The sequence below is a fragment of the Arctopsyche grandis genome, unplaced genomic scaffold, assembly GCF_051622035.1.
Source record: "Arctopsyche grandis isolate Sample6627 unplaced genomic scaffold, ASM5162203v2 HiC_scaffold_382, whole genome shotgun sequence".
Lineage (NCBI taxonomy): Eukaryota > Metazoa > Arthropoda > Insecta > Trichoptera > Hydropsychidae > Arctopsyche > Arctopsyche grandis.
In genome coordinates this window covers 10103-27723 of record NW_027518525.1, presented here as the reverse complement: position 1 = coordinate 27723, position 17621 = coordinate 10103, and the positions used below count along the sequence as shown (strand labels likewise).

General features: G+C 28.7%; 1 protein-coding gene and 2 pseudogenes across 1 annotated transcript; 2 read left to right on the top strand and 1 right to left on the bottom strand.

Moving 5' to 3' along the window:
* Positions 1-590: 590 nt before the first annotated feature.
* Positions 591-1741, bottom strand: LOC143922103 (uncharacterized; annotated as a pseudogene).
* Positions 1742-3810: 2069 nt separating this feature from the next.
* On the top strand, positions 3811-7079 carry LOC143922101 (general transcription factor IIF subunit 2-like). Its single transcript, XM_077445360.1, has 2 exons — positions 3811-4191; positions 7074-7079. The coding sequence occupies exons 1-2, from the start codon at positions 3811-3813 to the stop codon at positions 7077-7079; spliced, it is 387 nt and encodes a 128-aa protein (XP_077301486.1).
* Positions 7080-15543: 8464 nt separating this feature from the next.
* Positions 15544-17220, top strand: LOC143922104 (elongator complex protein 3 pseudogene; annotated as a pseudogene).
* Positions 17221-17621: the final 401 nt, after the last annotated feature.

Here is a 17621-nt window from a genome sequence, read left to right as displayed (position 1 = left end):
AAATACATTAATTGAACATAGCCCAATAATTACTAATAATATTATTGTTTTATGAACATATTTATTTATACATACGTAAATCACTAATGTAAAATTTTTTAGAGAAATTACACTAAAGTTTTCGTTTAAGAGAGCAGCAGAATTACAACGGAGCTCTTTAGTTACAAATGTACAATTAATATTAAGCAACAAATATTTATAAACAAGCAAAAATTATAAATTATAAAAATAAAGTGACATTACAAAAAGGCTAATTTAAATAAAATTTATATGTTATTTTACAATGTCAAAATATATGGAAATATATAGATATACGCATTTTATTCACAAATAAAACATTTGTAACAGTTAAGAAGTGCCTAACGTGTACTTATAATGTTTTAAACAGCAATTATTTTTAGAAATTTACAAATAAAAAATCCAAACCCTGCCTATGAATTTAAAATGGGAATTAAAGCACTTTTAAACAAATATGAAGTGTTTTCCATGTATTTATACTGCATAAAACAGTAAATATTCTTATAAATTTTAAATAAATAACTCCATAAGTGTATAAAACTTTAAAATAAAAAAGATGTTTTTTTTAAAAATTACTTTTTATTGGCCGATTTAGGTGGATTGGACTTGAAATATAAAATATCGCCATCTTTAACTACATATTCCTTACCTTTTTGCATGTATTTTCCGCATGCTTTCATTTGGCTTTCAGATGGGTGTTTAACAAACTCTTCATATCCCATTACATCAACAGAAATGAAATATTTATCAAAATCTGTGTGAATAAACAACCAGCTTTGGGTGCTTTATCATCCTTACAAATTGTCCAACTTTTGACCTCATCTTTTCCAACTGTAAAGAAATTAATTAAATTTAAAGAGTTGTATCCTTTATAAACTAATTGTTTAATAAAGTCTTTGGGGAATGGCACAAATTCGCTTGAATTTGTTATTCCCTGAGTAGCGCTAAATTTAACAACGGAATCTCCATATCCATCGATAACCGCCTGTAAGTGTGGATTTGTAACTGAGCTTTCTTCTAGATCAGATCCTGCTACATTAGCCAAAATAACAACATTCTTAGTAGTCAATAAGTTTAAAGTATTTATGTACTCTAATTCATCATTATCATACAAATCTTCATTTACCCACTTTTCCTTAAGAATTTCTATTAATCTTTTGTGAGTATTCAATGCACATAATGCTTTCTTATCTGTTTTGTTGGCATTGTGAAGCTTTGTTACTTTTACTAAAGAATCTGCTAAAATTTCTTGATCTTTAATTCTGAGCTCATCTCTTACAATATTAATGTCTCGGATAGGATCTATAGAATTTTCAACATGAATAACCTCACAGTCTTCAAAACATCTTACAACAAGGAAGATACCATCTACATTCCTAATATTATCAAGAAATTTATTCCCGAGCCCATTCCCACTACTCGCATCTTTAACAATTCCAGCAATATCAGTTATAGACAAATAGCTAGGAATAGTTCTTTTTGGTTTATAAGTATTTTTCAAGAAATCAATTCTTTCATCATCTATTAATACATGCCCAATAGATGGATTGATAGTACAAAAAGGATAGTTTTCAGCAGGTACTGCCGATTCCGTCAATCTGTTAAATAAAGTAGATTTTCCCACATTTGGAAGCCCAACAATTCCCATACTTAAATTGGGTGATTTATTCTGTCTTTGAAACAACTTTTTTTCTTTTTTAGCAACAACTTCTTTCTTTGCCATTGAGTTGGGGCAGTTTTTTAAAAAAAATAATAAAGCACATACACCAAAGGAAATTTTTAAACATTTTCTGCCAAAAAACATTAGTAAAATAATGGAAGTGCTTCTATACCCAGAAATTCAATGAAAAAGAGATAAAAATTATACTTCACATTATACTGGTGTTTCCACAACTCTAAAAAATGTTAAAAAAAGCAAAAAACTTTGTTTTAACTAAAATATTAGAAATATTATGTTATAGGAAACGAGGTTTCGAAGAAAAAGATCCCTGGAAAGAAATAAGGGCGGTGATGGAGAAGATGCTTAAAAGGTAAATAAGGGTCTTGAAAGAAATAAGGGCGGTGATGGAGAAGATGCTTAAAGGTAAATAAGGGGCTTGAAAGAAATAAGGGGCTTGAAAGAAATAAGGGCGGTGATGGAGAAGATGCTTAAAAGGTAAATAAGGGTCTTGAAAGAGAAATAAGGGTGTTAACAGAGAAGATAGCTAGAATAACTGAGGAAATACCCCCTGAAAAATTCTCAAGCTTAACAAATTATGTGATTTTAAATATTAAATAAATAACACTTAATATATAATATGTTTATCAAGTTAAATGACTTTTTGGGTCAATTATGCCTAGCTATTTTATTGTGGCAAATTTTGATTAAAAAAAGTCATTACACGACTTTATAGTTGATACAACATTTTTCACTGCAATGAAACAAATACTAATCTTTACCTCTTGCTCGAAATGACCCATCTTTTTTTGTGACTAAGAATAATAGAACAAAATATATTTTATGTTTTATACTAAGCTATTTTCATTTTTTTAACTAAAATTAAATTGGAAATTGATTTATAAAGAAAACCATTAAATATTTGAAATCCAGGCCTAGGAAATTATAATGGCTTAGGTAGCAAACTTTATTTAAATCTTTCTTAACTAAAAAGATTTTTTAGCCATTAAATCAATTACAATTGTGATATTAAAAGCATTCAAGGAGAATGCTGTTGTAAATTTTTTCTGAGGCGGCATGATTGGGATAAATAAATGTTTACGCTTTAACATTCAATTTTTTAAATATTATTTAAAAAAAGATCTGCACAAATATTAATTATTGGAATTATGGTATGAATAGCATTTTAATTAATTTATTACTCCCTTTGTTGTCTTTTTCTAACATTAATTATACTTAGGAATATAATTTTTTTATGATAAGGTAATTTGTACCTCAATATCAATAAATATACTACTTAAAGTCCGAGTTGAACTTGGGTTTTAAAGTATATTATATATAAATAACTCTAAATAAAAATCTTATAAGAAATATTTGTTTATTAAAAAGCCGATTAAACAGTCGTATAAATTAAAAAAATCTAGAAATACTATATTTGTATTGTTGAAACGTTAAAGTCAATGTACAACATAATTGATATGTTAATTAAACATTTCCCCCATAAAATATCTTGGCCTTATTTACCAATGCTATCATTTAATAACCTATCTCCATTCACTTTATCGATAAAATTTTGTTAAAAGGCCGAAGATAATCATAACACAGATATTTATTAAAAAATATTGGCCTTAACAACTAATAAGAAATATTATACGGTTCTCAGTTTAAAAATGTATTTAATTATTTTCAGGACTATGTAAATTGCTGATTATACTATTTTGTAAATAGAATTTAATGACATAGGGGTAAACTTTAACATATTTATTTAGTTTTTTTTGTTTTTTTAATGATTTTTCAAATATTTTAATTTTTTGCACACATAAAATCAACTAGAAATACAAAACATTGTGAATATAACTTCATTATAAACGTAAAATAATTATATTTTGCAGGTTCTTTGGCTTTTACCCATGCATTTAAATTCTGAAAAGAAGAAGGTTACAGTATGGCTAGCAAAAGTACCAAAGTATCTTGGTGAGCGTATTATGAAAATGAGAAGTGGGGATTTAATAGGTTCTTTGCAGCTAGTGCAAACACCAAAAGGTCCTACGTGTAATCTTAAATTTGAAGGAAATGTATTAAGTAATGGTATGCCTAGGGAGCATACAATAGAATTAAAAGATAGAAATACTAACATGTATTTAATAAGTAATGACAAAAAGAAAATGTATATTGAAGGAACGGTAAATAAAGAATGTTTTGTACAGCCCGTTGTGAATGCCGAATATTTGAAGTTTAAACGTAGTTTGAAAGAAACAGAAAATGAAAAAGTTAAAGTTTTAGATTATTTTGCAGAAGTCAAGAGGAACGGCAAATACAGCTCGTTAAGAGAAATGGAAGTATTGGCAAAAAAGAGGAAACAGATGTTACAAGAGAAAAAAAGAGAGAGATTGGAAAGAGAAGACGTATTGGAAATTTTATTTAATGCATTTGAAAAACATGATTTATGGACGGTTAGAGATCTGGCAGATTTTAGTGGACAACCAGTTGCATACATCCAGGAACTTGTTAATGAAGTGTGTAATTTAAACAAAAAAGACCATAAAAACACTTATGAACTTAAACCAGAATTTAAAGAGGGGAGCCAGCAAAACTCATATTAATAAAACTGTCTTTTATTAATCAAAAGCTATTTAGTATATTTTTGTAAATCTTAATATTTTGAATAATTAATTGAAGTAGGAGAACAAATAACATTGTTAAGTAAATTTAATAAATAATTGTTAAGCTTAATTAGTTAATTAGTTAGTTAAAACCAACAGCCAAACTTACGCCTTCATCTGAGCCGGGGTGGTTTTCAACCTATTTATCGAGAAGTATTATTAACCCTTAAGTAAATTAATATGTTTTTATATTCATAAACAAAATTCATTAAAACTGTTCAAAAAGTGTGTCATTACAGTATTTATTCAATATAGTGCAGTACATGGTATTTCATGTATCATAGAGTATATTTTTTTAAAAAATACATTTCGTGCAAATTTTTTAAATAATTTTGCATTTAAGGCTAGATTATACCTTTGTGAGTTATTGTTATCTGAAGACCTAAGACAGTATGGTACGGTCTCTAAATATAACGCCAGCTCAAGGTCAATGGGACACTTAGTCCTAAGGCTCGCCGACTGTCGGCAAAGGGATAGAAATGCTATAGGGGCCTCCCAGAGTTTTGTGGGCAACTTCTTTTTTTGCTGTAAGGCAACCACTTTTCATTAAATCCGATTTTTTTTTATCTGAAGACCTATTAGACATGAAGGGTTATTTATTTAATACTATTTTCTTGTGCCATCGAAGATGGCGTAAGCTCTTCATCATTAAAGTATTTAGTCATTAAGGGTGTTTAGGGATTATATTAATAGAGTATTACAATAACCTCTTCATCTTTTAAGTATTTAGTCATAAAGTGTATTTATTTAAATTATATTTGTCGCAACTGTAGAGTTATCTTGTAACTCTGTTGCTTTCTTAAGTGAAGATTTTTAAGTAAAATTTTGCTTTAAAATAAAGCATGGATTATTTACTCATGCAATCAATAAATGAAAGTTCTAAAATTGACAATATTAATAGAGGATAACATAACAACTATTTCAACAAGGAAATACTATTAATTAAAGGCCTTTTTGATTATCTTCGACTTTAAGAAATATTAAATACCCACTTTACCTCAAACTCTTACCACAAAATGTTGCTTTTAATTCTAAAGCCATAAATAAAAGTTGCTTACAATTTAAGATTTTTTAATATAAAAAAAAATCGGATTTATTGAAAAGTGGTTGCCTACAGCAAAAAAAGAAGTTTCCTACAAAACTCTGTGAGGCCCCTATAGCATCTCTATCCCTCTGCCGACAGTCGGCTAGCCTTAGGACTAAGTGCCCCATTGACCTTGAGCTGGCGTTTAATTATAGACAGTACCATACTGTCTTAGATTTTTTAATATAATTGAATTATAGCTAATGAAGCCAATACTTTTTAATAAAGACCGTACTTTTTATAATCTTCAACTAATATTTTTAATCTGTTTTTAATTAAATAATGGCAAAATTTTAATGTTTTAACCGCCATAACATAATATAATTTGAATGCGATCAATTTCTTTCAAAAAAATATATTTAATTAACATAATTCTTTTATTAAACCGGGCAATCTATTCATTGTACATAAGAATACCATTTTTAATATCTTTAGTCGAATTACAATTGATGCAAGTGATACTTCCAGTCTTAACATCTATTCCATAAAGCAAATGAACAATTTTTGAATGCTCTTCAGATTCAAAATCCACAGTTTCTAAAAATATTTGCAAATCTGCTTCATTTATATCAATAATGCCTCTTGCTATTCTAGAAATTGAATCAATTAAATCTGACAAAAAAACCATCTTCTCTTTGAATTCTGCTGCGTTGGGCAAGCATTTGGGGAGTGCTACCTTTGTTATTTCAGTCGGTGTTATTCTAAATGGTTCTGTAGATTCACATTTATCACATTTCAAAATTGAGCAAAGAAATGGTCTCATGTGGGAAAAAAATTTACTTTTTATTTTTACGCAATAATTTTTAAAGAGACAAAGAAATATTACAAAAGATCCATAATATTTCATACAGTTGTTGCTATTAATTTAGATAATTTGCAATTTTGTAAAACGGGTGGGATTTCCATATCTGAAAAAAAACAAATTATTTATTTTTGGCTTTAAATGGCATTTTTTAATTTTTAAAGATCTTGTAGGGCTATTTCGCCCGTACACCTGACTAATTCCCTGCCAGCACATCATTTAAAGTCTCTTATCCTACCAAAAGTATTTCTTTTGGCAGTTTTCTCTTGAATTAGTAATCATATTTTTACTGTAATGTTAAGCAGAACTACCATTTCAACCCCTTATTCCTTTTAAAATCTCTTGGCCTCCACTTTCCTAGGCCTTTACAAATGGATCTCTTTCAGCATACGTTTATAAATAAGTGCTATTTCATTTACTATCAAATCATATTCTTTGAATTGTTCACTGCCTACTTGATTAAATATACCAAGGTTGCCACTACCAATTTCAACAATTGTTGGCCTTTTTCTATTCTTATTGTCTTGTGGCTTCGAAGATGGCCTAAGCTCTTCGTCATTAAGGGTATTTAGGGATTATATTAATAGAGTATTAAAATAACCTCGTCATCTTTTAAGTATTTGGCATTAAGGGTATTTAGGGATTATATTAATAGAGGATAACAGTAACCTCTTCATTATTAAAGTGTTTAGTCATTAAGGGTATTTGGGGTTTATATTAATAAAGGATAACAGTAACCCCGTCATCTTTTAAGTATTTAGCCATTAAGGGTATTTATTTAAATTATATTAATAGAGGATAACACAACACTTATTACATTTAGTATACTATATTGTATCTTAATTTCAGGTTTAAGTTCGAATACCACTCTGATACCTACATTATCATCTGCTTTAACTTCTTGAAATATGGGGGCTCTCTTTCTTTGAGTTTTAAGACCATATTTATTGCAACGTAACAAGTGTTACAACTTATCGTCTCATCGTGGCGCCTAATGTTCTTGTACTAATAATTTATCACACTTTTTATCTACTTAGTCCATTCTTTTCATCACTTCTAAGCAATCTTGGCACTGTGCCTTCATCCAAAGAGTAAATTTATACACTGAAAAAGCAATAGATCTCTCATTTGGCGGTTTTAATTATAGTCAAAAATATAATATTAAATATCTATAAATTTTTTGCAGAATCTTATTGTATTAAAAGATCTCAAACATTCAATATTGTGAAATAATTACATTACAAGACACCATTTTTGAATAAATTAGATTTTGTATTAATTTGTTCAAAATACCGCCTTTACTTTTTTTTGATTATAACCATTTAAGCCAATAGTGTTTAAAAAATCCCCTTCTTATGATTATCTTCGGCTTTTTTAGTGACCTATTAATAAATACATAAACTCCAGGCTCTAAATAAGTAGTAAATACAAAAATTTTACCCCAGAAATGTTAGAAGGAAGCCAAGAAATTAATAAGAAAACTGTAAATGAGTCCTTAATCAACCAAAATAATATAAAAATAAAGGAATATGCGTCTTTTAAGGATCGAAAAAATAAAAAAGATTTTAAAAAAATTAGAAATAAGAAAAAAAATAACACAAGAAATGAATCGAATGTTATTAAAGATCTATGCGAAACAGTATTAAATAAAAACACCAATTTAAAAATTACTCAAGAAGAAGCATATACCCTTGTAACATCTTTTATAAATAAGGATCAGCTTTTAGAAAAAATTAAAAAAATTGAAATAGAAAGAGAAGATTTTAATTTAAAATACAAATCTGAATTTAAAAAGTATTTTGAAATAGTTGCACACAATGGAATTATTGAAAGGATTTGCTACGATAATGGAACAAAGTTTGCATTTACTGGTGGTGCAGAAGGTGTTATTAAATGCTGGAGTATTTTAGATGGAATGCTTATTCGTTCATTATACGGGCATACTAATATGATTAGCGATTTATGTATAAGTAAAAATGGTCAATTTATGGTCTCCGTTGATTACCAGGGCTTAATGAATATTTGGTGTTTAAATGAATTTAAAATTATTCATTCTATTCAATTTACATCTGAAGCAATTTTTTGTGAATTTATTTACCCACCAAATGTTAATCCGGATCTTTTAGGGAATATTTTCATTATATTTGCTGATGGTCTAGTTAAATTAGTAGAATTTAATTTAAATAATATAACAGCAAACCTGGCAAACAAATTTATGTATGGTGAGAGTATCAAAGCTATTTGTATTACCGATGGTGGCAGGTTTGTAATATGTGGTGGTTGGTGGCCATTTTTTTTAATTTATGACACTAGTGATTTAAATAAAATAATTGTAGCTGAAAATTTTAGAATTCAAGCACTATGTGCCGCAAAAAATGCACTTAAATTTGCAGCTACAAGTGAAAACAGAATTCATATTTATACTTTTTTCACTGAGGGGTCCTCAACATTGGGAAATTACAATAAAAAAAAGTCTGGGAGTGGATATTGGAAAAGAACAGTAAATGAAATTGACAGTGAATATTTTGTTGAGTGGATATGCTTTTTATCATCGTTTTTATTAGTTGCTGCTTGTACAGATTCAATAATTAGAATTTATGAAGATGATGCACTCGTCCTATCATTCTCCGGGGAGAGCGGTTCTATTTACGCACATCCGTTTAAAAACATGTTTGTAGTGGTAGGAACAAATTTGGCAATTTATCAAATAGTAACTAAAAACAGTTTTTCTGAGTTTCAAGATAATGATTCAAACTGTGGTTGCTATAAACTGTCTAATTTATCTGCTGAAGCTGCAGGTTTTAGGGTCACAAAATCCCAGTCAGACCCATTTCATGTTGAAAAACTATTTGAAGAAATGATTTTTGTGAATTTGAATGATTGTCAGTTCAGTGACGATGGCAGATTTTTTATTACCTGTGATGATCAAGGAATTATAAAAACTTATTCAATCGAAAATCCTATTGATGTTCCAGAACAACAATTTTTTTTAAAAGATATCGACCGTGAATTAGAAGAAGAAAATTTTTCTGAAACTTTTAACATTTATCGCCAGAAAAATCCTGAGTGGTATAAAATTGAATATAAAACAAGCGTAGCTACTACTGATGATTTATGTATTCAAATTGAAAACCAAGCAGCTAAAACACTTGAAAAAGACAAACTGACCGAAGAAAGATTTAAAGCATTGTATTTGTCAAGAGAAACGGCAGAGGCACAAGGGATTATTGACGAAGTGACTCGTTTGAATTATCCAATGGCAATAGGAAGTGACAGAGATGAAACCTACATAATTTCAGAAGACAGTGAATCGGATAAAGTAAAAAATTTAAGTAGTATTTTAGATTCAGAGGAATCAAATGAAAGCAGCGAAACATTGACGGTCAGTAGTGAAAATTCTATTATAACAAGGAGAAGATTAAATAAAACTCCGAAATTAAAAGAATTTAAAAACAACATTAAATCTACTGGAAATAGAAGAATGGTCGACTCAGGCGATGAAGATACACCTTTGAAACCTGTAAAAAAAATTAGAAGAGTTCTAGTTTCATCAGAGGAAAGTGTAAGTCCTATAATTATCAATAGAGCAAGGACTCGTTCTTCTATATCTCCTAACCCAGCCAGGCAAGGCAGAATTTTAAGAAGAAATCTTGTACAGAATGACGAGCAAACATCCTCTGATGAAAGTACCGTTTGTAATGTGCTAAGTCGAGATCTTTCTGGTGAAGAAGGTGGAAGGCCGCGAAGAAAAGCATCTATAGCAAGTAAGCTCGGGTTGCTGGATGTTGAAAACAGTTACGCTTCTTCAGAAATATTTAAAAGTTCCAACGGATCTCCCATAACAAATAGCTCTCCAAGAAGTAATAATTCCAGGCATTTGAGTTCAGCCAAAGTTTCTCATAAAAAATCCAAGTCTGAGGGGACAGGAATAGACAATTTGAGGGATTATAAGCCCCTTAGAACCCGAGAATATTATGATTCTAAGGCTAGATCTGAGTTAGGGATTGATTTAGAAAGTGGAAACTCGAGAATTTTAAGAAAGAATCTGAGAGTTGACGAAAGTATGCACAGCACCAAACACGATCCTCTCCAATCAGAAACTAGAATTTTACGAAGTAGTTTGCCTATACATAAGCCAATTTAGATGTTGAGTCGCAATCCGATTCAAGTGGAATAGACGAAGTCTTTGAAAACAAGCTCACGCGGTTTTCACAAAATTGGCTTACTTCTTGTTGTATCTACCCTGGTACAAAAGTTTATTTTAATAAAGAAAACTATGAGGTCTTTATGAAACTGGAGCAGAGAATTAAGTATTTAAAAAATACCCTACAGAATCTGGGTTTTATGAAGTTACTGTTGTCCATTTAAATTTCATTGGAAAAATACCGTATCTAGTGCTAGCACTGGGGTCTTCTTTTCTTATTAAATTTTACGAATATCCTGACAGCAAAGGTATTCTTTGCACAAAAGACCAATATGTGTTAGAACAGGGTCAGTATGTTAATTATTTTAAAGGTAAGAAAATCAGCACTGGATTCATTTCAGATTCTGAGGATATGTTCATAACAGTACAAGATCGGGTGCTTTTAAAATCCCTTGCACTCATAAAGTATGAGTCTTTAGGTTTTTCTCAGATTGCCTATTCTTCAGAATTAAAACCACTTTTTAGTAGTTATAATTCTACAAAATTTGGATTAAAACCAGTTACGAATTATGAAATTATAAATGAAAAATTATCAAAATCTCTGTATAAAAATCCAACAGATTTTATTTTTGATTTAAAAATAATCAGTAATGCAGCAAATGAGCTTTCAGAAGAAACTAAGCGCCGTGCAGATTCAATACTTTTAGAATATGAGCAGGGTTTAAACTAACGCTGTGTTTTAAAAAAACTATAAATAAATTAAATTTTTATCAAAAGTCGATATGAACAACAACTAGTTTTATTATTTTTTAGGTTTAAATAAATTTTCTGTGATATAGTTTTCTTGTGCCATTGAAGATGGCGTAGGCTCTTCATCATTAAATTATTGAGTCATTAAGGGTATTTATTTAAATTATATTAATACAGGATAACACAACAATAGTAATTAACAATTAAATGTTTTCTGCAAAAGCAACCAAATATTCGGTTATTGGTGGGGTGAAACTTGTTTAATAATCATACGGGCTTGATCTTTATCTTGCCCAACAAATTCGTTTTTGTTGTTTCAGGATTGCAAGCTTTTTTTTTTAGAAAAATACTACATGATGGGTTTAAATTAAAAAAGCTGCTATTTATTCCATAATTCTGCCTTTTATAATTAAAAATAGATATATAGTTTTAAATTAATACCTTCTAATTTCTAATGGGGGTTTCATACAATAATTATTATCTGTTTTTCAATTTATATTATATTAATAAAATTGAATTATTTAATATTTGCTTGATAAATTATTCTTGAATAGATTTTTTTTATTAATAACGCACTAGAGCCTTTAAATAATTATACTGCAGAATACTTTTATAGATAAATCGTTTTCAATTAACTGAGTAAGTAAAAGTAACAATAATATTTATTGTTAGGCCAAGAGTACATAAGGATTGTTGTTATCTGAAAGAAGACAGTATGGTACTGTCTATAATTAAACGCCAGCTCAAGGTCAATGGGACACTTAGTCCTAAGGCTAGCCGACTGTCGGCAGAGGGATAGAGATGCTATAGGGGCCCCAGAGTTTTGTAGGAAACTTCTTTTTTTGCTGTAGGCAACCACTTTTCAATAAATCCGTTTTTTTTTGTTATCTGAAAACCTATTAAACATTAAGGGCTATTTAATTAATACTATTTCAACTAGGTTAATTAATAAAATTGTTATTTAAAGTATAATTTTAACCTTTTTTGCCATTAATACCCGCTAGTTCACATTTATGAAATAAATTTTTGTTATCTGACGATTTATTAACCATTAAAGGTTATTTATTTAATACTAGCTCATTATATATTATAGAAGCTATCTATAAATTTAAACTTTTTTTATAAATCATACTTTATTTTTGTTTTTAAGACATTTGTATTAAATTTCTCTGTGTTTATATTAAGATTAAGCAGATTCCTTATAAGTAAAATATACAAGATTAATCAAACATTTAAAAAAAACCTAGTTTAATGGAAATATTAACATTCTGTCCGATATGATTTTAAAAATTTATTTTTTGTTTAACCCATGCCATTCTCTGACATTCTAAAGGCAGAAATTATTAAGAAACTTCTTTATAAAGGTAAAGCACCACCATCACAAAAGACATGTATTTCAAAGGTAAAATTTGCTACAGCCATCCTTGCTTCTATAGCAAAAGATGTAACAATTGATTCAGTTGATCTGGCGGGTAAAATATTGAATTCTTTAAAAATTTATTTAGTTGATATTAGATTTCCGACTCTAGACAAAGTTATTTTAAAAATAATGAACAAGGGGTTTTGTAATGAATTAATGACTTTTATAACAAATGTTGACAATCCAGAGATTTTGGCTGCTTTGTGTTATGTCAAATTTAAGCAATTAACAATTTTAGATGAGAGGATTTTTGAAATTTATGATTTACTACAAGGTGAAATTAAAAACAAAGTGGATTCTCTTTTCGCAGATTTAATTTCTGTAAATAGCCATTCAAGCACTCATAATACCCGTGTGATTCCAAAATATACATCTAATACACATACACCGACCAGTTTGAAAATCCTAAAAGTTCTATTGATAAAAATAACCTCACAAGCACTCCCCTATCTTCCATATCACACACTAAATGTAGTTGTTTTTACAACCGTGAAATAAATTGTTTATATCGATCTAAATCAAGTATTTTTACAAAAATTTACTCTAACAATCTTATTTGGGGTGATTTTACTCAGTTAAAAAAATTTTCAAAAGTGAAAATTACGAAGTAATAACAATAGCAATTGAATTTATTAAACTTAGTAAATTAAAAAGTGCAAAATCAGCACTTCTAAATTCATTAAAAAACCAAGGAATCTACAGCACAGAACATAACATACAACCTACTTGCACTAATCCACGCATACTTATTGGAATATCAGGAATCTCTTTATTATCTCAATCTACAGCTAGAGACCTCCGTTTGTTTTGATATGCATTTTGCTCTGAATTGTAAATTTTTAATGGAGAATTTGGCGGAGATTCCATCAATTAAATCTCTTGTAAAACTCTTTTTAGCACCTAATACACAAGAAGACAATTATATTAAAACACATTTTGAAAATAAATTTTTTATCAGAAGCGTATTAGGAGAGACTTTTAATAGAATTACATTGTTTAGTGAAATTTATTGTGAAATAAATACACTCAATACTTTTATTTATAACTTTAGTACACAAATGCCTGAATATACAAATCTTTTCATTTTTAGTCATAATGAAAATTTGCACATTTATGAAATAAATAGCAAATTCCACTTGTCTATTCCTTGGGGAGAACATAAAAATGAATTTCAGAGAATTATGGCTGAAAATCAAAACACACTTTTAATTCCAGTAGTCACACAAGAAGATAAGAGGAATTGGTGGTCTTCTAGAATTAAGTTAGATAGGGTACTTGGTAAGCTTATTAATACAATAAAACAGAAAATTAAAATTAAAATAAATTCCAAAATTGTTTTGATTCTTGAAGATATGATTTCATATTTCCCGTTTGAACTCGTATTTTGCAAACCGGCATTAAGAATTTTAAGTAAAGACATTTTCAGTTTTATAAGTCAAATTAATATTAGATCAGCTTTTTATCTTCTTGATCCGGATAATAATCTTTTAAATACTAGAGATTGCATATCTAAATACCTTGAAACCAACACAAATATTTTAAGGGGGGTAGTAGGAAGATCACTGAAAGAAGAAGAGTTGAAGAGTTTGTCTAATAGAGAACTTTTTTTATATTTTGGTCATGGAAGTGGAAAGAAACATTTTGAAATTGTTGGCACCAAACCAAAAATACTTTTTTTATTTGGATGCAGTTCATGTAAATTGATTCCGATTAATAACTTTAAATCTAATGGGTACTGTTTAAGACATTTAAAAAAGAGAAGAATTATTTTAGGAAACTTATGGGATGTAACGGATAAAGATCTTGATAAGATTACAGTGGCTATTTTGAATGATTTATTTAAAGGCGTAAATCTTATAGAATCCATTCATAATAATAGAGAACTATGTAAATTAAAACATTTAAATTCTGCTGCATTAGTGATATACGGCGCTTTTTCTGACATTAGTTGTGATCTAAGTTTATTTGAAGATTGTGAAAATGACAAAAAGGTGCCTATTGAATGAGCCAACAAATATTTAAACAATGTAGAAATAAATTTCATGTATTTTGTTATTATTAGAAGACCTTTTAGACATTAAGGGTTATTAATTTAATACTGTTTTAACAATATTTATTTTTAACTCCAAAAATATTTTAAACTATTAAATAAATTCATTTTTTTTTAAAAAAAAGATAGACGTTATAAGGTGAATTTATTATCGCCAATTATTATAGTCAAAGAAAATCATAAGGGTATTTATTAAATAGCTATAATCCAACCATTATTATCGCCAATTATTATAGTCAAAGATAAAAATAACAATTGTTTTTTAATATTATTAGCTCAAATAGCTATATTTCAACTATTATTGTCATTTTAAAAAATAAGTCAAAGATAATCATAACAAGTTTTTTTATTAAATAGCTATAATCCAACCATTATTATCGCCAATTATTATGTCAAAGATAATCATAACAAGTTTTTTTATTAAATAGCTATAATCAAACCATTATTGTCTCCAATTATTATAGTCAAAGATAATCATAGCAAGTTTTTTTATTAAATAGCTATAATCAAACCATTATTGTCTCCAATTATTATAGTCAAAGATAATTATAACAAGAGTTTTTTTTAAATGGAATTAGCTTAACTTGGGTAGTCTAACCTCTACTGTCATTTATTTCTTGAAATTTTTTATAAATTAACATGTCCTTTTCCTATATTTCAAGAACTTAAAAAGTTGAGAATGTAAAATTATTAAATATTTTTAAAAAAACTAAACTCATTTACATATTTTCTTGTTATATTTTAACTGCGCTTGAATAAATATTTTATGAATTCATAATTTAAAAAAGTGAAATACAAAAATTTAATTCATTAATAACTTTTTATCTAAGCAGGAAGATTTGGAAGTATAAAATACTTTCCTGCGCAATTATTTACCATTTCTTTATTCCTTTTTTCATTTTTCTTTTAATAAAGTCTTTTGTTTCTAATTAATCTAAAAATTTTATATAATCCGATGGCAAACTTTCTACTTGCATCTGCAGAAATAGCAGAAAAAATTGTAGAATTGCACAAAAAGAATAAGAAGATAGATGTTACTAAGATAATGAGAGATGTTGCCAGAGAATATAAATTACCTATGATGCCTAGAGTTGTAGATGTAATAAGTTGTATTCCAAGTGAATATCAAGCTTTGATTTCTTCTTTACGAGTAAAACCCGTAAGAACAGCCTCGGGAGTTGCCGTCGTGGCAGTAATGTGTATACCTCATAGATGTCCACATATAGCTTTGACAGGAAATATTTGTGTTTATTGCCCAGGGGGGCCCGATTCAGCATTTGAATATTCTACACAATCTTACACTGGATATGAACCAACGAGTATGAGAGCTATTAGAGCAAGATACGATCCATTTGAACAAGCGAGGGAAAGATTAAATCAACTAAAAAATCTCGGGCATAGTACAGATAAAGTAGAATACATTATTATGGGAGGAACATTTATGTCACTTCCGGAACAATACAAAAACGATTTTATTATGAAATTACACGATGCTTTAAGTGGACATAATTCTTCCACCGTTGAAGAGGCAATAAAAGTATCTGCGGAGAGTAAACAAAAATGTGTCGGGATTACAATAGAAACCAGACCAGATTATTGTCTAAGATCACATTTAAATCAAATGCTTTCTTATGGTTGTACTAGAATTGAAGTTGGAGTTCAAAGTGTATATGAAGATGTAGCAAGGGATACTAATAGGGGGCATTCAATACAAAGTGTATGTGATAGTTTTTCTCTATCTAAAGATAGTGGATATAAAATAGTTGCACACATGATGCCTAATCTTCCTAATGTTGATAAGAAAAGAGATTATGCCCAATTTAGAGAATATTTTGATAACCCAAAATTTAGAAGTGATGGATTAAAAATCTACCCTACGTTAGTAATAAAAGATACGGGGCTATTTGAATTATGGAAGAGTGATAAATACAGAAGCTATTCACCTGATGAATTAATTGATTTCTTAGCAAGAATATTAAGTTATGTTCCACCATGGACAAGAGTGTATAGAGTACAAAGGGATATTCCAATGACCCTCGTAAGTTCCGGTGTAGAACATGGAAATATTAGAGAATTGGCATTAGCTCGAATGAAAGATTATAAAACTAAATGTAGGGATGTTAGAACAAGGGAAGTGGGAATAAAATCTATCCATGAAGGGGTATCTCCTGATACAGTTGATTTAGTAAGAAGGGATTATGTAGCTTCTGAAGGATGGGAGACATTTCTAAGTTATGAAGATACACAACAAGATATTTTGATAGGACTATTGAGGTTGAGAAAATGTGGGTCAAACACATTTAGAAAAGAGTTATCAAAAACGCAATTAGCAGAAATGCAATCTGATGGATATCGAGTTCATAGTGCTGTAAATAATGTAAACTGCTCGATTATAAGAGAATTACATGTATACGGAAGCGCGGTGCCAATTGAGCACAAGAATACACAAAGATTTCAGCATAAAGGATTTGGAGCGATGTTGATTAATGAAGCCGAAAGGATTGCAAGGGATGAGCACCGATCTATTAAACTTGCAATTATTTCTGGTGTTGGAACAAGAAATTATTACTCTAAATTTGGATATCACTTGGAAGGACCTTACATGGTTAAAAGTTTGTAACAGAATAATTAAATCGTTAAAGCGAAAAAAATTTAAAAATTGTCTTGTGCTATCGAAGATGGCGTAACCTTTTTCATCATTAAAGTATTTATTTAAATTATATTAATAGAGGATAACACAACAAAAATATTTTGTAATATTTAGGGTTTGTATAAACTTGTGTATTATTTAATTACATTATTGTTATTTATAGTAAACGATAATTATAGCAAGAGTATTTATTAAATCTTATTAGTTTTAATATGTATAAAATCCAACTTTTGGGAACATATTTTTGTCATTCGGTTACCAATTATGGTCAATTTAACAATTATTTTTGTTTTTTGACGACTAATTATAAGACTTTGAGGTTTATTTATTTTAAGTTGGAAATAAAAATACTAAATAAAAAAAAATCGGATTTATTGAAAAGT

Coding starts and splice junctions, on each gene's coding strand:
- LOC143922101 (XM_077445360.1), top strand. CDS start 3,811: ATGTATTTAATAAGTAATGACAAAAAGAAAATGTATATTGAAGGAACG.